Raw genomic sequence first — 25,175 nt, 5'->3', positions numbered from 1 at the left:
CATCCAACCCTTCATAATGACGGTACTACCCTTAAACACGACCATCCAACCCTTCATAATGACGGTACTACCCTTAAACACGACCATCCAACCCTTCATAATGACGGTACTACCCTTAAACACGACCATCCAACCCTTCATAATGACGGTACTACCCTTAAACACGACCATCCAACCCTTCATAATGACGGTACTACCCTTAAACACGACCATCCAACCCTTCATAATGACGGTACTACCCTTAAACACGACCATCCAACCCTTCATAATGACGGTACTACCCTTAAACACGACCATCCAACCCTTCATAATGACGGTACTACCCTTAAACACGACCATCCAACCCTTCATAATGACGGTACTACCCTTAAACACGACCATCCAACCCTTCATAATGACGGTACTACCCTTAAACACGACCATCCAACCCTTCATAATGACGGTACTACCCTTAAACACGACCATCCAACCCTTCATAATGACGGTACTACCCTTAAACACGACCATCCAACCCTTCATAATGACGGTACTACCCTTAAACACGACCATCCAACCCTTCATAATGACGGTACTACCCTTAAACACGACCATCCAACCCTTCATAATGACGGTACTACCCTTAAACACGACCATCCAACCCTTCATAATGACGGTACTACCCTTAAACACGACCATCCAACCCTTCATAATGACGGTACTACCCTTAAACACGACCATCCAACCCTTCATAATGACGGTACTACCCTTAAACACGACCATCCAACCCTTCATAATGACGGTACTACCCTTAAACACGACCATCCAACCCTTCATAATGACGGTACTACCCTTAAACACGACCATCCAACCCTTCATAATGACGGTACTACCCTTAAACACGACCATCCAACCCTTCATAATGACGGTACTACCCTTAAACACGACCATCCAACCCTTCATAATGACGGTACTACCCTTAAACACGACCATCCAACCCTTCATAATGACGGTACTACCCTTAAACACGACCATCCAACCCTTCATAATGACGGTACTACCCTTAAACACGACCATCCAACCCTTCATAATGACGGTACTACCCTTAAACACGACCATCCAACCCTTCATAATGACGGTACTACCCTTAAACACGACCATCCAACCCTTCATAATGACGGTACTACCCTTAAACACGACCATCCAACCCTTCATAATGACGGTACTACCCTTAAACACGACCATCCAACCCTTCATAATGACGGTACTACCCTTAAACACGACCATCCAACCCTTCATAATGACGGTACTACCCTTAAACACGACCATCCAACCCTTCATAATGACGGTACTACCCTTAAACACGACCATCCAACCCTTCATAATGACGGTACTACCCTTAAACACGACCATCCAACCCTTCATAATGACGGTACTACCCTTAAACACGACCATCCAACCCTTCATAATGACGGTACTACCCTTAAACACGACCATCCAACCCTTCATAATGACGGTACTACCCTTAAACACGACCATCCAACCCTTCATAATGACGGTACTACCCTTAAACACGACCATCCAACCCTTCATAATGACGGTACTACCCTTAAACACGACCATCCAACCCTTCATAATGACGGTACTACCCTTAAACACGACCATCCAACCCTTCATAATGACGGTACTACCCTTAAACACGACCATCCAACCCTTCATAATGACGGTACTACCCTTAAACACGACCATCCAACCCTTCATAATGACGGTACTACCCTTAAACACGACCATACAACCCTTCATAATGACGGTACTATTCTTAAACACGACCAAACAACGCTACATATGGACGGTAATACCCTTAAACACGATACAACCCTACATAATGACAGTACTACCCTTAAACACGACCATCCAACCCTGCATATTGACGGTACTACCATTAAACACGACCATCCAACCCTGCATAATGACGGTACTACCCTTGAACACGACCATACAACCCTGCATAATGACAGGACTACCCTTAAACACGACCATCCAACCCTACATATTGACGGTACTACCCTTAAACACGACCATCCAACCCTACATAATGACGGTACTACCCTTAAACACGACCATCCAACCCTACATAATGACGGTACTACCCTTAAACACGACATGATAACCCATGAACATAGCCACACGAATCTTGAGAACGACTTTCCTAACCTTGAGCAAGACGGCATCGCACGACCCTTGACCATCACAGTGAAACTCTTGGGTACGACGGTCTGGCCATACACCTGACCCATAAGGGTCAAATCAGGGGTCAAGACTTCCATATTCAAGCATTGTACCATCGTGTTCAAGGGTTCTACCGTAGTTCACAAGGGTAGATGTGTCTTGTCCAACAGGTTCTGAGGAGATACAGCAATTGAGGTAGGATGAGAATCATCAAATTCCTTGAAAGACACCGGAGACTCACAGATATAAACCAGAAACTATTTTCCCATCTTTTAGCCACACTAACCCTGTTGACCTTTGTACTTTTGATCCCCCTGAAGCGATAAGTTGTCTTTCTGGGCCTCAGGGCAAGACCGTCTCAGAAGTTTGTTCACTGAGGCCGAAGAGGAGAAGCCAGTCGCTCGAACGGAAAGGAGGGACGGGAGATGGACAGCCAGAAAGACAGATAAACGGTTACAAGACATGAAAATAGATGGTCTCTCCCACAGTGCGAGGTGCATGGAAGTAACTCTGCAACATTCTGCTCACATCCATAAGACTTCTCTCTAGGAGCTGTTGACGAGAAATTAGCATTTGTGCAAGGCAGACTATGCTTCCTCTGTATGCCTACGCCATCAGGAAAGTTGCATAACAAGTTTGTTAAGTCCACATGTAGATAGATCATGGTGTTCAACAGAGACTTCCTAACTAAAAGTGAACATCAAGAATATAGCGTACGTAATGATCAACTATATACAGTGATGCAGCTTTATCGTACTATCTAATCTACGTCAGTTTAGTTGAGTTTTCGTTAAATTTCATTGAACTAGGGTTGCTTCAGAGTGGTTTAGGGTAGATGGGGTTAGGGTAGATTGAGTTTGTTTCGCCATAAAATACAGTTTGTTAAAGTTACGGTGTCTGCCAAAATTATGACCAAACTCACAGAAAACGGGTACAGTTTATTGTGTCATGTTACCAGTGTCGAGTTTCCAAATGTTCTCGAAATCGCCAGAACATTTTGGTCTTGTTAGAATTACACAAAGTATCGTAAAAATTGATTTCTGCGTTTATCTATCGGTATATGTGTGTGTGTGTGTGTGTGTGCGCGCGCGCACACACACACACACACACACACAAATGAGAGAGCAAATGAGAAAGCAAATGAAAGATGGGGTGAGAGAGTATCATTAAATCTTAGGGAGAATAAAAAGATGTTTTGGAAGGAGGTAAATAAAGTGCGTAAGACAAGAGAACAAATGGGAACATCGGTGAAGGGGGCAAAGAGGGAAGTGATAACAGAAAGTGATGAAGTGAGGAGGAAATGGAGTAAGTATTTTCAGGGTTTGCTGAATGTGTTTGATGATAGAGTGGCAGATGTGGGGTGTTTTGGTGTGGGTGGTATGACAACCCGCCACTTGTTTACGAATAGCTTCCTAGCTACGTCTCTTAATTCTATACCAACTGACTGTTATATTTCTTTCTTGTATCTCCCATGATGATGTGATTATTACACGAAAGTGCACTTGGGAATAAGAGCAAGGTTATTTGGTACAGTAGGGTTGAAGGACGAGTCAATTGGGAGGTAGGTTTGAATGGAGTAAAACTGAAGGAAGTGAAATGTTTTAGATATCTGGGAGTGGATTAGGTAGCGGATGGAACCATGGAAGCTGAAGTGAGTCACAGGGTGGGGGAGGGGGCGGAAGTTCTGAGGTGTTGAAAAATGTGTGGAAGGCGAGAACATTATCTCGGAAAGCAAAAATGGGTTTGTTGGAAGGAATAGTAGTTCCAACAATGTTATATGGTTGCGAGGCGTGGGCTACAGATAGGGTTGTGCTGAGAAGGGTGGATGTGTTGGAAAGGAGATGTTTGAGGACAATATGTGGTGTGAGGTGGTTTGATCGAGTAAGTAATGAAAAGGTAAGAGAGATGTGTGGTAATAAAAAGAGTGTGGTTGAGAGAGCAGAAGAGGGTGTATTGAAATGGTTTGGTCACATGGAGAGCATGAGTGAGGAAAGATTGACAAAGAGGATATATGTGTCAGAGGTGGAGGGAACGAGGAGAAGTGGGAGACCAAATTGGAGGTGGAAGGATGGAGTGAAAAAGATTTTGAGTGATCGGGGCCTGAACATGGAGGGTAAAAGAAGTGCAAGGAATAGAGTGAATTGGAACGATGTGGTATACCGGGGTCGACGTGCTGTCAACGGATTGAACCAGGGCATGTGAAGCGTCTGGGATAAACTATGGAAGTTTGGTGGGGCCTGGATGTGGAAAGGGAGCTGTGGTTTCGGTGCATTATACATGACAGCTAGAGACTGAGTGTGATATATGATATACATACATATATATATATATATATATATATATATATATATATATATATATATATATATATATATATATATATATATATATATATATATATATATATATATATATATATATATACATGTATATATATTCTTTTTTATTTATTTATTTTGCTTTGTCGCTGTCTCCCGCGTTAGCGAGGTAGCGCAAGGAAACAGACGAAAGAATGGCCCAATCCGCCCACATACACATGTATATACATACATGTCCACCCATGCACAATATACATATCTATACATCTCAATGTACACATATATATACACACACAGACATATACATATATACACATGTACATAATTCATACTGTCTGCCTTTATTTGTTCCCATCGCCACCTCGCCACACATGGAATAACAACCCCCTCCCCCTCATGTGTGCGAGGTAGCGCTAGGAAAAACACCAAAGGCCCCATTCGTTCACACTCAGTCTCTAGCTGTCATGTAATAATGCACCGAAACCACAGCTCCCTTTCCACATCCAGGCCCCACACACTTTGCATGGTTTATCCCAGACGCTTCACATGCCCTGGTTCAATCCATTGACAGCACGTCGACCCCGGTATACCACACCGTTCCAATTCACTCTATTCCTTGCACGCCTTTCACCCTCCTGCATGTTCAGGCCCCGATCACTCAAAATCTTTTTCACTCCATCTTTCCACCTCCAATTTGGTCTCCCACTTCTCCTCGTTCCCTCCACCTCTGACACATATATCCTCTTGGTCAATCTTTCCCCACTCATTCTCTCCATGTGACCAAACCATTTCAAAACACCCTCTTCTGCTTTCTCAACCACACTCTTTTTATTTCCACACATCTCTCTCACCCTTACATTACTTACTCGATCAAACCACCTCACACCACATATTGTCCTCAGACATCTCATTTCCAGCACATCCACCCTCCTGCGCACAACTCTATCCATAGCCCACGCCTCGCAACCATACAACATTGTTGGAACCACTATTCCTTCAAACATACCCATTTTTGCTTTCCGAGATAATGTTCTCGACTTCCAAACATTCTCCAAGGCTCCCAGATATATATATATATATATATATATATATATATATATATATATATATATATATATATATATATATATATATATATATATATATATATATATATATATGTATATATATATAACGCCACACCGCCCCACAGGAAACAACACATCACTTCACCGTGAAGAGATATATGCAACAATCACAACTGGAAAGAGAGAATGAAAACGGAGAGTACTTTCATTTATTTTGCCCCAACAGCCAGGATCGAACCCGGGACCCCTATGGTATAACAGATGGCGTTGCTAACCGTGATGCAATCACGAGCCGCCTGGGATCGAGTGTCCATGAGGAAGTTAGTCCCTGGGCTTATGTGCAAAAGGTAGTTAAGCCTACACATACCTACAGCAGATAGGTAAACCTGGCGCCTACCTAACAACAGGCAGTTCGCCATGACACCCACCCACATCAGGTAGTTAACGCCAATATCTTCCTTAGCCATATACAGAAAATATTTAACACTATCATCCACTTATAGCACATAGTTGGCATCATTACCCACCTCCAACAGTTAGCAATAACTATTACTTACCTATAGTGAGCACCAGCACCCAGCTTTAGCAAACAAATAGCACCTTTAGTCACTCATTTGCCGAAACACCCACTTGAAGCCGTGTAATGATCAAACTCTACCAGTCACCTACAGGGAGGTAGTTATTCTCACCACCCTCGTAGAAATAAGTTTAACGAACCAACACCTTCATATATGCTGCAGTACAATGATAGCCTCATTCCACTTACGTAGACCAATAGCCTCAGCAAAAGTCTCCATCCGCCTCTAATACACATCCCCAGCAGCTATCTACATCCACGTATGGTGGGCTGACAGCCCTAGCAGCCACCAACACCCACTTATGGTAGACTGGGAGTCCCAGCGGTCATATACACCCACCTGCAGTAGGTTTGATGCCCCACCAAGCACACACCCACCTGCGGTAGGCTTGTCACCCTAGAAGACACAGACACATGCTGGAAGCGGAGGAGAACCCACCTGAGGAGTGGTAGTTGTCAACGTAGGATATCATGCGGACCCTGACGCGCAGAATCTTGAAGGTGCTTCGCTGGTGCGGCCCCAGCGTCAGCCGACACTCCGCCCGTAGACTCCCGCCCGCCGAGGCGATCTGTCGGTTACAGGAGAAAGAGTCAGCTGCTAGCAATGGGAGAGACAGGATGTCATGGACGAGCCAAGTTAGAGACTACCCACCTGACGTGGAAAGGCCTGAGAAAGATTGTACAAGAAGAAGTAAACTAGTAGAGTTACGGCGGTGTTGTGAGGAGGTTAAGATGGTACGATAGGAGGATGAGCCTCGTCAGGTGGGTAGTTGGAGGCTGACCGAAACTGTTACCTGAGGGAGACGACGAGCTTCCTAAGGCACCAGTATGTGGTGGGAGGTGATACCTGGCTGAAGATTATTTAAAGAAAGGATGGGGGAACTGCCTAGAGGAGGGGAACCATTTGAAGGAGGAGGATTCGTTAACGGAGGGAGACTATCTGATGGAGGAGTGACTATCAGGGGATGAAGAAGACTCTCTGACGGAGGGGGAACTACCAAACAGATTGGGGTTACCTGAAGCAGGAGGAGTTATGTCTGACGAAGGGAGACCATCTATCAGAAGAGAGTGTATCTAAGAACCTACTAGAGGGGAACTACCTCACCGAGGGAAGGGAACCTGACAGAAAGAGACTACCTGATGAGGAAGGGCATGACCTCCACACAGTGGGACTATCTGTCAGAAGTCGGGAGACTTGTTTGAGGACGAGTCCCTGGTGCAGTACCCTGGGGCGGGCTGAGGGCATGACAGGGCTGCCTACAGAACTAGTCCTTCGTAGCTACAAGAAAGGACACCATAAAGATGATCGAACCACCACTGGCTGTAACAGGCATACAAAATCCATAGCGATATGGCCAATAACAAGAATACGAAAACTGGAAACTATAGTAAAATATGTTAGAAAGTATATTGTTTCGTTAGATGAGGTTTTCGTCACTGTCTAGATAATCATAGATATGAAGAGATTAAGTACAATTTACTAGAACTTCTCGTTCACAGAATTATGTCTCATAAAGTATTGATATACTTAGCTCTAGAATATAGAAAGTAGATAATGTGACATCCTTAGGCTATAAGCTGATGATGAATACATCAGCAATATGTCGCATTTTAGATCATCGATAATTTCCTTATTTTCATGTGTTCACAACTATATAACGTGTGTAGAAAGAAAACATTTATAGTACAGCAAATTTTCAAACTATGAATTGGTTAAGTGACATTAAAATGTTGGGATGGGAGAATATTTGCGAGATCTTTCGCAGGGGAAGATTGATTTGGAAATGTCTTAAGGGGTTGATGAGAGGACAAGAGCAAAGGAAGGAATAGCACAACTCCTGAAGCAGGGGTTGTGATAGAGTGTAAGGAAATAAATTCTAGACTGATGTGGATAGAAATAAAAGTGGATGACGAGAGATGGGTGGTAAGTGGCACTCATGCACCTGATCACGAAAAAGATCATGAGCAGCTGAGTGAGTGTGTCAGCCGTTCTGAAGACGCCAGACATTGGTGACGAGTGATTTGAATACAAAGGTGAGTAATATGGCAACTGACGATGTAAATGTGTGTGTGTGTGTGGGGGGGGGGGGGAGATGGGGATATTCAGTGATATGAATGGAAATGGTCAAAAGATGTGTGCTGAATAAGGACTGGTGGTTGGGTTTGCCTGGTTTAAAAAGAGGGAAATTTACAAGTTCATATATGTTAGCAGGAAAGATGGTCAGCGGGCATAACTAGAATACATGATAATTGACAGGCGTGTAAAATAGAGACTTTTGGTTGTAAATGTAGTGAGAGGGGCAGCTGGTGGGAGTGTCTGATCACAATCTAGATGTGGAGGCAATCATGTGGGGATTTGTGGAGGTTTTAGGAAAAGAGGAAGCAATATCGGTGAGAAGATAGTGGTGAGAGTAAGTGTGCTCGAGCTTGGAAGAGATACGTATGTGAAGAACTACCAGGAAAGATTGAGTGTAGAATGGCAAAAGGTGAGAGTATGTGAAGTAAGGGGAGTGGTTGAGGAATGGGAGGTATTTAGTGAAACAGTGCTGTCATGTGCGAGAGATGCATGTGGCATGCGACAGGTGGAAGATGGGCAGATTAGAAAGGATTGTGAGTAGTAATACGAAGTAAAGTTGCTAGTGAAAGAGGAAAAGGAGGCGCTTTGCCGGTGCTTACATAGAAGGATTGCAAATGATTAGAGGATGTATAGGAAAAAGTAGCATGATGTCAACAGGAAGGTGCTAGTCTGAATAAGAGGGCAAATGAGAGTTGGGGTGAGCAAGTATCAGAAAACGTTAGGGAAAATAGGATGCAAACGACAAGAGAACAAATGGGAACATCGTTGAAGGGGGGAAGTGGGGAAGTGGGAACAAGCGGTGATGAACTGAGATGGTGTAAGTATGCTGAAGGACTATTGAATGTGTTCGATGGCAGATGTAGGGTGCTTGGGTCAGGGTGGTATGCGAATTGAGAGAGTCATGGAGTGTGGTTTGGTGGAAAGAGAAAAGATGGTGAAAGCCTTACGAAGGATGAAGTGTGGCTAAGCGGCAGATGTGGTGGGTTTTTCTGTTGAATTTATTAAGAAAGTGAGTGATTGTGTTGTTGATTGATTAGTTAGGATTTCAATATATGTATGGATCATGGTGAAGTGCCTGAGAATTGGCGGAATGCATGTATAGTGCCAATGTGAAAAGGCAAAGAAGATAAAGGTCAGTGTTGAGACTAAAGAGGTATAGATTTGAGTGTACCTGGTAAAATGCATTGGAGGTTTTTGCTTGAGAGGGTGAAGGTATGTACAGAGCATCAGTTTGGGCTGTGTGATTTCAGAAGTGTTAGAAGATGTGTGGAGCAGGTGTTTGCTTTGAAGAATGTGCATGAGAAATACTTAAAGAAGGGGAAGGATTCGTATGTGTCATTAATGCATCTGGAAAGTGGGGCTGGGGTGAGGAGGCTGACTCATCAACATCCACAGAGATGGATCAGCCGGAGAGAAAGCTAGTTAACATGGAGCAAAGTGAGGGAGGGAAGCCAAAAGAAGGGAGCTCAGAGATGAGACCCCGGTGCCATACCCTCTCAAAAGATTTGGATGTGTCAAGGGCAACTACATATGACTCCCCAAAATCTTTCAGGGATGATGACCAGACATCAGTAAGATAGGAAAGTATGTCACCAGTGGATCCCCCCTTACGGAAGGCATACTGGTGATCAGAGAGAAAACTGAGTTTCCAGGTGTCTGGGGATATAGTTATCTGGAAATGGTAAATGCTAAAGCAATAAGACAATAGTCACAGGGATCAGAACGGTCACCTTCTTAGGGGTGGGATGTAACAACTCATGTTTCCAAGAAAGAAAAGGGTTGATCTTTAGATAGAAAACGGATCAAAAGAACAAGCACAGCTGCCTGAGGGTTGGCGTAATGCATGTATATTGCCACTGTATAAAGAGAAGGACAAAGGTGAATGTTCAAATTACAGACGTATAGGTTTGTTGAGTCTACCCGGTATATCGTATGAAAGAGTGGTTACTGAAAAGGTTAGGGGGTGTGTACAGAGCATCAGATTGGGCAGGAATAATGTCGTCTCAGATTTGGTAAAGGATGTGTTGATCAAGTGTTTCTTCTAAAGACTATGTGTGAGAAAAACTTACAGAAACAGAAGAATTTGTTTGAGGCATTTACAGACCTGGAAAAATCATATGATGATGTTGGTAGAGTTCCTCGTGGAAAGTCCCAAGAATATACAGTTTGACTGAGGGTTACCAGAAGCAGTGGGAAACTTTTATCAGAAATATATAGCATTGTACGAGCACAAAGACGGGAACGTGATTGGTTTCAGTTAAAAGTTGAACTGCGGTGGGAGTGTTTGATGATACCATGGCTATTCAGCTTGTTTATGGATGGGGTGATGAGGAAAGTAAATACTAAGGTTTCAGAAAGAGGGGAGAGTATGAAGTCTGACCTGGGTGGGTGGTGTGGGGGGTTGCTGGAAGTGAGTCAGTTGTTGTTGGCTGATGATATATCACTAGTGGCCGATTCGAGTGAGAAACTACAGAAGTTAATGACTAAAATTGGAAGAGTATGCAAAGAAGAAAGATGTGAGCAAATGAGAATAGAATCAAGGTTATAAGGTTTAGCAAGGCAGAGGGGCAAGTTACTTGGGGTGTGAGTTCTAATTGAGAAAATGAGAAAAAAAGTTAAGTGTTTTAGATACCTGAGAGTGGACATTGCAGGGAATGGAACCTGGAAATGAAAGTGAATCACAGGGTGGGTGAGGGGGCGAAGATTCCGGGAGCATTGAAGAATGTATGGAAAATGCGGTCGTTACCTGGGAGAGCGAAAATGGGCATTTTTGGAATTACAATAGTACAAAAGATGTTCTATGGATGAGAGCCTTAGGTTATGGATAAGGATGTGCAAAGGAAGATGGATCTGTAGGGAATGAAATGTATGAGGACAATATATGGTGTAAGGTGGTCTTATTAAGTAAGTAATTCAAGGGTAAGAGAAAGGTGTGGTAATGATAAGGGAGTGTCTGAGAAAGCCAAAGAGGCTGAAATGGTCTGAACATATGGAGAGAATGAGTGAGGAGAGGTTGATAAAGAGGATATATGTAACAGAAGTGGAGGGGGTAAGAAGAAGAAGAAGACCAAATTAGTGAATCAAGAATGGAGCGTAAAATGATCGGGGCTAGAGCATGCAGAGGGGTGAAAGGCGTGCACGGGATAATGTGAACTGGAACAATGTGGTTTGCAGGGAGCGACTTCCTGTTACTGGAAAAGTGAAACAACCTGGGTAAACCACGGAAAGATCTGTGGATAGGGAGCTGTGGTTTCGGTGCATTACGCATGACAGCTAGAGAATGGATATGAGTTAATGCGGCCTTTCTTCGTCTGTTCCTGGCGCTACCCTGCTAATGTACGAAACAGTGAACAAGTACAACAGATTGAATCTCTCTCTCTCTCTCTCTCTCTCTCTCTCTCTCTCTCTCTCTCTCTCTCTCTCTCTCTCTCTCTATATATATATATATATATATATATATATATATATATATATATATTCTATCATATGCCTTCTCCAGATCCATAAATGCTACATACAAATCCATTTGCTTTTCTAAGTATTTCTCACATACATTCTTCAAAGCAAACACCTGATCCACACATCCTCTACCACTTCTGAAACCACACTGCTCTTCCCCAATCTGATGCTCTGTACATGCCTTCACCCTCTCAATCAATACCCTCCCATATAATTTACCAGGAATACTCAACAAACTTATACCTCTGTAATTTGAGCACTCACTCTTATCCCCTTTGCCTTTGTACAATGGCACTATGCACGCATTCCGCCAATCCTCAGGCACCTCACCATGAGTCATACATACATTAAATAACCTTACCAACCAGTCAACAATACAGTCACCCCCTTTTTTAATAAATTCCACTGCAATACCATCCAAACCTGCTGCCTTGCCGGCTTTCATCTTCCGCAAAGCTTTCACTACCTCTTCTCTGTTTACCAAATCATTTTCCCTAACCCTCTCACTTTGCACACCACCTCGACCAAAACACCCTATATCTGCCACTCTATCATCAAACACATTCAACAAACCTTCAAAATACTCACTCCATCTCCTTCTCACATCACCACTACTTGTTATCACCTCCCCACTTGCGCCCTTCACCGAAGTTCCCATTTGCTCCCTTGTCTTACGCACTTTATTTACCTCCTTCCAGAACATCTTTTTATTCTCCCTAAAATTTAATGATACTCTCTCACCCCAACTCTCATTTGCCCTTATTTTCACCTCTTGCACCTTTCTCTTGACCTCCTGTCTCTTTCTTTTATACATCTCCCACTCAATTGCATTTTTTCCCTGCAAAAATCGTCCAAATGCCTCTCTCTTCTCTTTCACTAATACTCTTACTTCTTCATCCCACCACTCACTACCCTTTCTAATCAACCCACCTCCCACTCTTCTCATGCCACAAGCATCTTTTGCGCAATCCATCACTGATTTCCTAAATACATCCCATTCCTCTCCCATGATAGAGTTGATAGAGATGCTCTGTGGAAGGTATTAAGAATATATGGTGTGGGAGGAAAGTTGTTAGAAGCAGTGAAAAGTTTTTATCGATGATGTAAGGCATGCGTACGTGTAGGAAGAGAGGAAAGTGATTGGTTCTCAGTGAATGTAGGTTTGCGGCAGGGGTGTGTGATGTCTCCATGGTTGTTTAATTTGTTTATGGATGGGGTTGTTAGGGAGGTAAATGCAAGAGTTTTGGAAAGAGGGGCAAGTATGAAGTCTGTTGGGGATGAGAGAGCTTGGGAAGTGAGTCAGTTGTTGTTCGCTGATGATACAGCGCTGGTGGCTGATTCATGTGAGAAACTGCAGAAGCTGGTGACTGAGTTTGGAAAAGTGTGTGGAAGAAGAAAGTTAAGAGTAAATGTGAATAAGAGCAAGGTTATTAGGTACAGTAGGGTTGAGGGTCAAGTCAATTGGGAGGTGAGTTTGAATGGAGAAAAACTGGAGGAAGTGAAGTGTTTTAGATATCTGGGAGTGGATCTGGCAGCGGATGGAACCATGGAAGCGGAAGTGGATCATAGGGTGGGGGAGGGGGCGAAAATCCTGGGGGCCTTGAAGAATGTGTGGAAGTCGAGAACATTATCTCGGAAAGCAAAAATGGGTATGTTTGAAGGAATAGTGGTTCCAACAATGTTGTATGGTTGCGAGGCGTGGGCTATGGATAGAGTTGTGCGCAGGAGGATGGATGTGCTGGAAATGAGATGTTTGAGGACAATGTGTGGTGTGAGGTAGTTTGATCGAGTGAGTACCGTAAGGGTAAGAGAGATGTGTGGAAATAAAAAGAGCGTGGTTGAGAGAGCAGAAGAGGGTGTTTTGAAGTGGTTTGGGCACATGGAGAGGATGAGTGAGGAAAGATTGACCAAGAGGATATATGTGTCGGAGGTGGAGGGAACAAGGAGAAGAGGGAGACCAAATTGGAGGTGGAAAGATGGAGTGAAAAAGATTTTGTGTGATCGGGGCCTGAGCATGCAGGAGGGTGAAAGGAGGGCAAGGAATAGAGTGAATTGGAGCGATGTGGTATACCGGGGTTGACGTGCTGTCAGTGGATTGAAGCAGGGCATGTGAAGCGTCTGGGGTAAACCATGGAAAGCTGTGTAGGTATGTATATTTGCGTGTGTGGACGTATGTATATACATGTGTATGGGGGGGGGGGGGGTTGGGCCATTTCTTTCGTCTGTTTCCTTGCGCTACCTCGCAAACGCGGGAGACAGCGACAAAGTATAATAAAAAAAATAATAATATATATTATGAAACAATTATAATTCTTATATTCATTGGCATCATACTATGAGAACATTGATCACAGCAAAGATACGTATGTCTTTATTATCTTTCATCCACGAGCAGGTTTGTTAATAAAAACTGATTTTACAATTCTTCCTTTTTTCAATGACGAAGTCATCTCTTTCATACAAGAATCGCGCGCCCAAGTTGGGTCAAAGGCAACGATCGCGTGTTTTGCACCGTTCGCAGATCCTCTCAAAGACGGATCTGACGTCACCTTCGTTCACTCGATACACAGACGGCGAAAAATGCAGCAATGCACTCAACGAATCTATTATGAAGGTGTGAGAGAAACTCGGCACAAAGACGTAGCCGTGGTGAGAGAGAGAGAGAGAGAGAGAGAGAGAGAGAGAGAGAGAGAGAGAGAGAGAGAGAGAGAGAGAGAGAGAGAGAGAGAGAGAGAGAGAGAGAACGCGTGGGTGAGAGCAAAGACAGAAGAGGAGGAGAGGAGGACTGAAAGAGAAAAGAAAGAAGCCATCATGGCAGAGACAAGGAGGGGAAGATCGCAGAAGAAGTGGAGGACAAAGAAGAGTGGAGGAGAAACTGTTAACAGGAAGTAAAGAAGATGGCAGGAAGACGAGATAGAAGATGAAGAAATAAAAGAAAAAATGTTAGACGTGAGAATTACCGCAGGGAAGAAATGCAGAGAGAGAGAGAGAGAGAGAGAGAGAGAGAGAGAGAGAGAGAGAGAGAGAGAGAGAGAGAGAGAGAGAGAGAGAGAGAGAGAGAGAGAGAGAGAGAGAGAGAGATAAGAAAACAAAAGGCATTCGAAGAACCGCCAGGAAATGATGGCGAGTAAAGCCTAACACAAGAGCAAGAGAAGATGAGGAAGGAAACACAGGGCAGGAGAGGTAATCATGAAGGTAGTAAGAAGGAGGGAATAGAAAAAAAAAAAAAGATGGGAGATGCAAGAAGACAAATACGAAAAGAAGTGAAGGCGAGAACGATGAAATGGGATTCGAAGTAGGAACGAGGAAACAGAGACTTACCACGTCTGCGTTAGTGGCAGTGAGGAAGACCAGGGCCCCATGGTTGAGAGAGAATCTCACAACCCCCGAGGCTGGGGTACACAGGTTCACAACCCCCGAGGCTGGGGTACACAGGCTCACAACACCCGAGGCTGGGGTACACAGGTTCACAACACCCAAGGCTGGGGTACACAAGCTCACAACACCCCAGGCTGGGGTACACAAGCTCACAACACCCCAGGCTGGGGTACACAAGCTCACAACACCCCAGGCTGGGGTACACAAGCTCACAACACCCCAGGCTGGGGTACACAAGCTCACAACACCCCAGGCTGGGGTACACAAGCTCACAACACCCCAGGCTGGGGTACACAAGCTCACAACACCCCAGGCTGGGGTACACAAGCTCACAACACCCCAGGCTGGGGTACACAAGCTCGCAACACCCCAGGCTGGGGTACACAAGCTCACAACACCCCAGGCTAGGGTACACAAGCTCACAACACCCCAGGCTGGGGTACACAAGCTCACAACACCCGAGGCTGGGGTACACAAGCTCACAACACCCCAGGCTGAGGTACACAGGCTCACAACACTCCAGGCTGAGGTACACAGGCTCACAACACTCTGGGTTATGTTCCTGTATCTGAGTATGAATCCAAAAAGCAATTTGCATGACGAAATGAAACAACGATGGTGACTGTTGTTCTCTCCTATGCTCTTTATATTTTTTTTTCTTCTTAATCAATTTTTTTTCCTCATTTCGTGTCTCTGATTTTTCCATCTTTATCGGACTCTTCTTTATCCTTCATCTGTTCTTCTTCCTGCCTTAGCTTCTTCACTCTTCGTCTTCTGTAGTTCCTGGTCTCAGTAGTCATCTTGCTGGTTCCTATCCAGGTCTGGCTGGCCCGCGCCCTTCGGCCGCTTACCCTGCTGCCTACGCTTCCTTCGCCTGGCGTTCCTCTTCCTCTTCCTGGAGGCCGGGAGGAGGAGTAGGAGTAGGAGGAGGAGGAGGAGGAGGAGGAGGAGGTGGCTGGCGAGGAGGAATTGTTTGAAGTGATGATGCTGTTGTCGCTGCGCTGTGAATGGAAGGCCACCCCGACAGTCCAGGTCATGATACCCGACGAGAGAGAGAGAGAGAGAGAGAGAGAGAGAGAGAGAGAGAGAGAGAGAGAGAGAGAGAGAGAGAGAGAGAGAGAGAGAGAGAGAGAGAGAGAGAGTGTTGCACGATAGACGCACCTAACTGGCGGTACAAGACTCCTCCACCAATCCTGTCTATTGCCTGGCGTAAGATGTACAGCGATGGGCCAGCTATCTCCCTCACTCTAGCTGACACCAAGAATATATTAGGCTTCGGGGAAGCTGCTGCTGGTTCTTATCGCTCGTGGTTCCTGACTACACAACGAGAGTCGTTCCCTCAACGAAGCTATACCACAAGGTCAGTCCACGAGTTTAGTCTTTTACGACGAGCCCTGAGGGAGAGGCTGCCTTATTAGCCACGTAATTTCTAGCTAAGATGAGGTTTCCTGGACTCATTGTGTTCAGGATGTTGGCGATGATGTGAAGTCGGTCGATGAGTGTTTTCTGAAGCCTCTAGCCATGAGGAGAGAGCCACAGACGTGATTGGTCTAGTGGGTGGCTCCAACTGGGTGAGGATGGGCGAGGCGAGGGAGGACGGACGTCACCAGTGGATTAAGGAAGGGTGACGTTTTCCTATACAAAGGAAGACGCAGCCTCACTTGTCGTATTGATCTCTGCAATAGTTAAGACACTTGAGAAGTTGGGCGTGGGGACTGTGGAGGAAGTGGGCGAAGTTGGGCGTGGGGACTGTGGAGGAAGTGGGCGCAATTGGGCGTGGGGACTGTGGAGGAAGTGAGCGAAGTTGGGCGTGGGGACTGTGGAGGAAGTGGGCGAAGTTGGGCGTGGGAACTGTGGAGGAAGTGGGCGAAGTTGGGCTTGGGGACTGTGGAGGAAGTGGGCGAAGTTGGGCGTGGGGACTGTGGAGGAAGTGGGCGCAATTGGGCGTGGGGACTGTGGAGGAAGTGGGTGAAGTTGGGCGTGGGGAGTGTGGAGGAAGTGGGCGAAGTTGGGCGTGGGGACTGTGGAGGAAGTGGGTGAAGTTGGGCGTAGGGACTGTGGGGGAGGTGGGCGCAATTGGGCGTGGGGGCTGTGGAGGAAGTGAGCGAAGTTGGGCGTGGGGACTGTGGAGGAAGTGGGTGAAGTTGGGCGTGGGGACTGTGGAGGAAGTGAGCGAAGTAACGATAGTGATGGGAGGCCGAGGGGAGAGAGAGGGGGGTCATCCTGGTTGTGATGGAGGTGATGGTGGCAGGTAAGTGCTTGTACTGGGTCAGGCTGAGCTGAGGTCTTGGTCCTCAAGGCCTGCCAAGTCTCTCGTAAAAAAATATACGAACAAAAAAAAACCCCCCAACAACGTAGCCTGACAGCCTAAGAATAATTCATCGATTTATATACAAAAAAAAGAAAGAATGAAAAGGAAATATTTCCTATTTCTGCTAAAAATAACAGTTCGTTATCCAGTGTACATAACATCATCGGTTGCCGTGGACAAGCGCACCCATGTGGACAAAAGCGTACAGTTAAGTTCCTGCTGGGACGACCCATGGATGAAAGTGTTGTAGTTTAGTTTAAGATTCCCGAGATATGTACCTCTGAGAGACCTTACCTTGTCAAACTTTCCTGAGAATCTCTCCCAGGTTGTGGGTGGAGGGGAGGTCACTCTCCCATGACCTCTCCCAGGCTGTGGGTGGAGGGGAGGTCACTCTCCCATGAGCTCTCCCAGGCTGTGGTTGGAGGAGAGGTCACTCTCCCACGAGCTCTCCCAGGCTGTGGGTGGAGGGGAGGTCACTCTCCCATGACCTCTCCCAGGTTGTGGGTGGAGGAGAGGTCACTCTCCCACGAGCTCTCCCAGGCTGTGGGTGGAGGGGAGGTCACTCTTCCATGAACTCTCCCAGGCTGTAGGTGGAGGGGAGGTCACTCCTATGACCTCTCCCAGGTTGTGGGTGGAGGGGTGGTCACTCTTCCAGGCTGTGGCTGGAGGGGAGGTCACTCCTATGACCTCTCCCAGGCTGTGGGTGGAGGGGAGGTCACTCCTATGACCTCTCCCAGGTTGTGGGTGGAGGGGTGGTCACTCTTCCAGGCTGTGGCTGGAGGGGAGGTCACTCTCCCACGAGCTCTCCCAGGCTGTGGGTGGAGGGGAGGTCACTCTCCCACGAGCTCTCCCAGGCTGTGGGTGGAGGAGAGGTCACTCTGCCACGAGCTCTCCCAGGCTGTGGGTGGAGGAGAGGTCACTCTCCCATGACCTCTCTCAGGCTGTGGGTGGAGGGGAGGTCACTCTTCCAGGCTGTGGGTGGAGGGGAGGTCACTCTGCCACGAGCTCTCCCAGGCTGTGGGTGGAGGAGAGGTCACTCTCCCATGACCTCTCTCAGGCTGTGGGTGGAGGGGAGGTCACTCTTCCAGGCTGTGGGTGGAGGGGAGGTCACTCTCCCATGACCTCTCCCAGGTTGTGGGTGGAGGGGTGGCCACTCTCCCACGAGCTCTCCCAGGCTGTGGGTGGAGGGGAGGTCACTCTCCCACGAGCTCTCCCAGGCTGTGGGTGGAGGGGAGGTCACTCTCCCACGAGCTCTCCCAGGCTGTGGGTGGAGGGGAGGTCACTCTCCCATGACCTCTCCCAGGTTGTGGGTGGAGGGGAGGTCACTCTCCCACGAGCTCTCCCAGGCTGTGGGTGGAGGGGAGGTCACTCTCCCACGAGCTATCCCAGGCTGTGGGTGGAGGAGAGGTCACTCTGCCACGAGCTCTCCCAGGCTGTGGGTGGAGGGGAGGTCACTCTCCCACGAGCTCTCCCAGGCTGTGGGTGGAGGGGAGGTCACTCTGCCACGAGCTCTCCCAGGCTGTGGGTGGAGGGGAGGTCACTCTCCCACGAGCTATCCCAGGCTGTGGGTGGAGGAGAGGTCACTCTGCCACGAGCTCTCCCAGGCTGTGGGTGGAGGGGAGGTCACTCTCCCACGAGCTCTCCCAGGCTGTGGGTGGAGGGGAGGTCACTCTGCCACGAGCTCTCCCAGGCTGTGGGTGGAGGGGAGGTCACTCTCCCCTGGGCTTCCCCAGTCGTTGGAGGTCACTATCTTCCTCAGGGGTTCCCCCTGCCGATGATTGGAGGAGAAGTACCCCATCTCCCCGTGGGGAAAGCTCCCCAGCAAGTGGGAGGGGCATCATCCCTCTTGGGGGTGATTCTCCAACTCGGTGAACGATGGGGAGAGAACGCCATCTCTCCCCCATCCTCCAGTGAGCCTGGGGCGCGTCTTGCCACATAATAACACCTTCTATACATCGTCTCCCTCTATAGAGTTATCTTAATTTGGCAGCCCTGTGGCGGTGGTGGCAGTCGGGTGGCGGTGGTGTTAGTGTGGCGGTGGTGGCAGTCCGGTGGTGGTGGTGTTAGTGTGGCAGTCGGGTGGTGGTGGTGTTAGTGTGGCGGTGGTGGCAGTCCGGTGGTGGTGGTGTTAGTGTGGCGGTGGTGGCAGTCGGGTGGTGGTGGTGTTAGTGTGTCGGTGGTGGCAGTCGGGTGGTGGCAGTCGGGTGGTGGTGGTGGTGGTGGCAGTCGAGTGGTGGTGGTGGTGGCAGTCGGGTGGTGGTGGTGGTGGCAGTCGGTTGGTGGTGGTGGTGGCAGTCGGGTGGTGGTGGTGGTGGCAGTCGGGTGGTGGTGGTGGTGGTAGTAGTGGTATTGAGGCGATGGTGGGAGTCGGGTTAGGGTGGTGGGTAAAAGGGTGTTGGTGGCAGGCAGCGATGGGTGGGTCGTCCGTGATGACGGTGGGCGGAGGTGAGTGGGCGGGCGCTCCAGATGAGTGGTGGCAGGCAGCGATGGGTGTGGGTCGTCCGTGATGACGGTGGGCGGAGGTGAGTGGGCGGGCGCTCCAGATGAGTGGTGGCAGGCAGCGATGGGTGGGTCGTCCGTGATGACGGTGGGCGGAGGTGAGTGGGCGGGCGCTCCAGATGAGTGGTGGCAGGCAGCGATGGGTGGGTCGTCCGTGATAACAGTGGGCGGAGGTGAGTGGGCGGGCGCTCCAGATGAGTGGTGGCAGGCAGCGATGGGTGTGGGTCGTCCGTGATGACGGTGGGCGGAGGTGAGTGGGCGGGCGCTCCAGATGAGTGGTGGCAGGCAGCGATGGGTGGGTCGTCCGTGATGACGGTGGGCGGAGGTGAGTGGGCGGGCGCTCCAGATGAGTGGTGGCAGGCAGCGATGGGTGTGGGTCGTCCGTGATGACGGTGGGCGGAGGTGAGTGGGCGGGCGCTCCAGATGAGTGGTGGCAGGCAGCGATGGGTGTGGGTCGTCCGTGATGACGGTGGGCGGAGGTGAGTGGGCGGGCGCTCCAGATGAGTGGTGGCAGGCAGCGATGGGTGTGGGTCGTCCGTGATGACGGTGGGCGGAGGTGAGTGGGCGGGCGCTCCAGATGAGTGGTGGCAGGCAGCGATGGGTGGGAGGAGGGGGACTCATACAAAACCGCTGGTTTGTGGCTGATGGTGGATTGCCCGGGACGTTGGAAAAGATCAAGTACGCCAAAGATAAGAGTCACACAGGGAGAGGCCGGGGGGGAAACGACCCTCTGCAGCAGGTAGGGAAGTTAGGAGGAACAAAGAGCGTCGCTCAAGACAAGATCATTGTCGCGTGCTGACACACAGACAGAGAGAGAGATAGAAACACGACAGAGAAAAGAGGTGCTGATTGTACGACCTCACGCCATTGTAACGTCACGATAGCTCATGGAAAGAAAATCACAGAAATCCAAAATTTGTATTCAGTTATTCCGTCCGGAGAATACGATACATAACAGCGTATCTCACTAGCTGTATATCTATTGTCAGTCATTGCTATGCCGAGAAGGAGAATGAAAAGAAGTGTCTCTCAGTCTTTTTAGTTCGATGTTAATGTATCCAAAGCGACTCCCCTAAAACCTGTATCATTGTCCCTAACTTTACAAGGACGGATTCTGATGGGTTGTGCGACGTATTACAGAGTCTCTCTCCATTGTGTTCTCATGGCCAGAGAAATCATGGGCCAGTTATCATCATCAGACCGTCTACCAAAACGACACAGTCGTTCCCATGCACGACGAGAACACTAAAACCAACAACAGGTTTGAATGGCACGCCTCAAATATGGCAAGAGCTACAAGGCACAGAAATAAGTGATGCAAGCTGAAGGCATCAAGTCAATGATGACATTGCAACGCAATATAACACGGGAGAAACGTGGGAAGATCTATAAAGCAAGCCAAGTGAGAGAGAGAGAGAGAGAGAGAGAGAGAGAGAGAGAGAGAGAGAGAGAGAGAGAGAGAGAGAGAGAGAGAGAGAGAGAGAGAGAGAGAGAGAGAGAGAGAGAGAGAGAGAGAGAGAGAGTACGAGAATAAGCATTGCAAGAGATAGCACTCTCGATCCTAGAAGATTTTATAGATACATCAACAATAAAAAACACGCAAGGGGTGGGAGAGGAACATTACAGAACATGGATGTGGAACCCATCATAGATCATAAAAGCATAGCAACAATCTTGTATCAGATAATTAGTAATGTGTTTACACTACGAAGCAGCGACACGAATTTTGAGACACTGATACATAGCCGTCACACGACACTGATACATAGCCGTCACACGACACTGATACATAGCCGTCACACGACACTGTTACATAGCCGTCACACGATACTGTTACATAACCGTCACACGATACCAGGAGTTTGTCGTCACAGTTTGGGATAGAATAACAGAGACAAGATGATGACCAATAAATGTCCCGCTTTCAATCAGTTCTATTCACGAGATATCAAAAACTTCAGACACAACATTTTCAAACTGTAAACTTATGTTTTCAATCACTCTCTCTCAGACTGAATAAACCTGGTGGGCTGGAGACTGGCATGCGTGAGTCACTTCTGCAACTAAAAAAGCAAACCTTAAAATGCTTAGTAATTATCGTATTATTAGCCTCAGATCATTCATATGTAAACTTCTGGAATCGATTATTAGAGATAAGATCGTAGCCTACCTGGAGCAACACAGTCGGATCAACAATACACAACATGGTTTTAGAAGGCATAGGTCATGCCTTCTAAACCTCTTTGAATTTGATCATATACCATTCAATATCCACGATCAGACAAAGGCCGTATCATATTTCTAGGCTTACGGAGAGCATTCGATGAAGTCCCTTCCATTAAATTGGGGCATTGAGTCCAACCAGGCCTTGGGTATTAATGGTTCCATAAGAAACTGGATAGAAGCCTGGTTACGTGATAGGATACAAAGAGTCGTAAGGAAATGGTGAAATCATCACCGTGGTCACCCATTACCTGTGGGTTCCCCAAGGGATCTATCCTTGGACCTACACTTTTCATCATTTGTAGTAAACAATATCTATGTACAGCTGAATGATTTAGTGTCCAACTTTGCAGATGATGCAACAATCGGTAATGCCACATTAACGGAAGAAGATAGGCTAACATTACACGAGGTTATAGATAAGATCGTTCAATGGTCTAGACAATGTCAAAATTCATCTAACGTCGATACAAGACAGAGACAACACCTTGATTAGCGACCTGGACGCCATTGTCTTCCATCAACGTCAGATTCTCCCAGCATTGTAACGAAGCTGCCAAGAAGGCACATGGGATGTTAGAATTGATTAACAGAAACTTTACATACAAAGGCAAGGATGTGATATTGATACGATTCCTAAGTCGAGTTAGACCCCACCTGGAATATAGTGCAGTTCTGCCCCCCCCCCACCCCCCCTAACACACACACACACACACACACACACACACTTCAACAAGGGTATTCTTATATTGCAAGAAGTTCAGCGAAGATCAAATAGATTGATTCCTTCCTTGCATAACGAACCAAATGAGGACAGATTACGAGAATCAAACTTGTTTTCCCTAAGCAAGAGTCGTCTCCGAGGCAAATTAATAGAATGTTTTAGAATACTTAAACGATTCAGCAACGTTGATATTGAAGATATATCTACAGCAGCGCCAGCACTACCAACAAGAGGAAATGGACAAAAACTTAGAGGTCAGCAAGTTAATCTGGATTAAATGAAAAAGTTCTTTATCAACGACATTACTGATGCGTGGAATAAGCTCCAAGAAAATGCTCTTCAGAGCAACACTCATAATTTTTTTTTTTTTTTTGCTTTGTCGCTGTCTCCCGCGTTTGCGAGGTAGCGCAAGGAAACAGACGAAAGAAATGGCCCAACCCACCCCCATACACATGTATATACATACGTCCACACACGCAAATATACATACCTACACAGCTTTCCATGGTTTACCCCAGTCGCTTCACATGCCTTGATTCACTCCACTGACAGCACGTCAACCCCGGTATACCACATCGCTCCAATTCACTCTATTCCTTGCCCTCCTTTCACCCTCCTGCATGTTCAGGCCCCGATCACACAAAATCTTTTTCACTCCATCTTTCCACCTCCAATTTGGTCTCCCTCTTCTCCTCGTTCCCTCCACCTCCGACACATATATTCTCTTGGTCAATCTTTCCTCACTCATTCTCTCCATGTGCCCGAACCATTTCAAAACACGCTCTTCTGCTCTCTCAACCACGCTCTTTTTATTTCCACACATCTCTCTTACCCTTACGTTACTCACTCGATCAAACCACTTCACACCACACATTGTCCTCAAACATCTCATTTCCAGCACATCCATCCTCCTGCGCACAACTCTATCCATAGCCCACGCCTCGCAACCATACAACATTGTTGGAACCACTATTCCTTCAAACATACCCATTTTTGCTTTCCGAGATAATGTTCTCGACTTCCACACATTCTTCAAGGCTCCCAGAATTTTCACCCCCTCCCCCACCCTATGATCCACTTCCGCTTCCATGGTTCCATCCGCTGCCAGAGCCACTCCCAGATATCTAAAACACTTCACTTCCTCCAGTTTTTCTCCATTCAAACTCACCTCCCAATTGACTTGACGCTCAACCCTACTGTACCTAATAACCTTGCTCTTATTCACATTTACTCTTAACTTTCTTCTTTCACACACTTTACCAAACTCAGTCACCAGCTTCTGCAGTTTCTCACATGAATCAGCCACCAGCGCTGTATCATCAGCGAACAACAACTGACTCACTTCCCAAGCTCTCTCATCCCCAACAGACTTCATACTTGTCCCTATTTCCAAAACTCTTGCATTCACCTCCCTAACAACCCAATCCATAAACAAATCAAACAACAATGGAGACATCACACACCACTGCCGCAAACCTACATTCACTGAGAACCAATCACTTTCCTCTCTTCCTACACGTACACATGCCTTACATCCTCGATAAAAACTTTTAACTGCTTCTAACAACTTGCCTCCCACACCATATATTCTTAATACCATCCACAGAGCATCTCTATCAACTCTATCATATGCCTTCTCCAGATCCATAAATGCTACATACAAATCCATTTGCTTTTCTAAGTATTTCTCACATATATTCTTCAAAGCAAACACCTGATCCACACATCCTCTACCACTTCTGAAACCACACTGCTCTTCCCCAATCTGATGCTCTGTACATGCCTTCACCCTCTCAATCAATATCCTCCCATATAATTTACCAGGAATACTCAACAAACTTATACCTCTGTAATTTGAGCACTCACTCTTATCCCCTTTGCCTTTGTACAATGGCACTATGCACGCATTCCGCCAATCCTCAGGCACCTCACCATGAGTCATACATACATTAAATAACCTTACCAACCAGTCAACAATATAGTCACCCCCTTTTTTAATAAATTCCACTGCAATACCATCCAAACCTGCTGCCTTGCCGGCTTTCATCTTCCGCAAAGCTTTTACTACCTCTTCTCTGTTTACCAAATCATTTTCCCTAACCCTCTCACTTTGCACACCACCTCGACCAAAACACCCTATATCTGCCACTCTATCATCAAACACATTCAACAAACCTTTAAAATACTCACTCCATCTCCTTCTCACATCACCACTACTTGTTATCACCTCCCCATTTGCGCCCTTCACTGAAGTTCCCATTTGCTCCCTTGTCTTACGCACTTTATTTACCTCCTTCCAGAACATCTTTTTATTCTCCCTAAAATTTAATGATACTC

At 46.9% G+C, this 25,175-nt stretch overlaps 1 protein-coding gene across 1 annotated transcript in view; it reads right to left on the bottom strand.

Annotated features, from left to right (window-relative positions):
* Positions 1–25,175, bottom strand: part of LOC139749436 (uncharacterized) — a 1,258,504-nt gene that overhangs the window by 105,072 nt on the left and 1,128,257 nt on the right. Inside the window, exon 6 of the mRNA XM_071663287.1 lies at positions 6,607–6,736. Within this exon, the coding sequence (XP_071519388.1) occupies positions 6,607–6,736 (130 nt within the window). The remainder of the gene's footprint in view (positions 1–6,606; positions 6,737–25,175) is intronic.

Source organism: Panulirus ornatus, chromosome 7 (genome assembly GCF_036320965.1).
Source record: "Panulirus ornatus isolate Po-2019 chromosome 7, ASM3632096v1, whole genome shotgun sequence".
NCBI classification, from domain to species: Eukaryota; Metazoa; Arthropoda; class Malacostraca; order Decapoda; family Palinuridae; genus Panulirus; species Panulirus ornatus.
The sequence above is the reverse complement of the archived record's forward strand: the minus strand, read 5'-3'. Positions and strand labels throughout refer to the sequence as shown.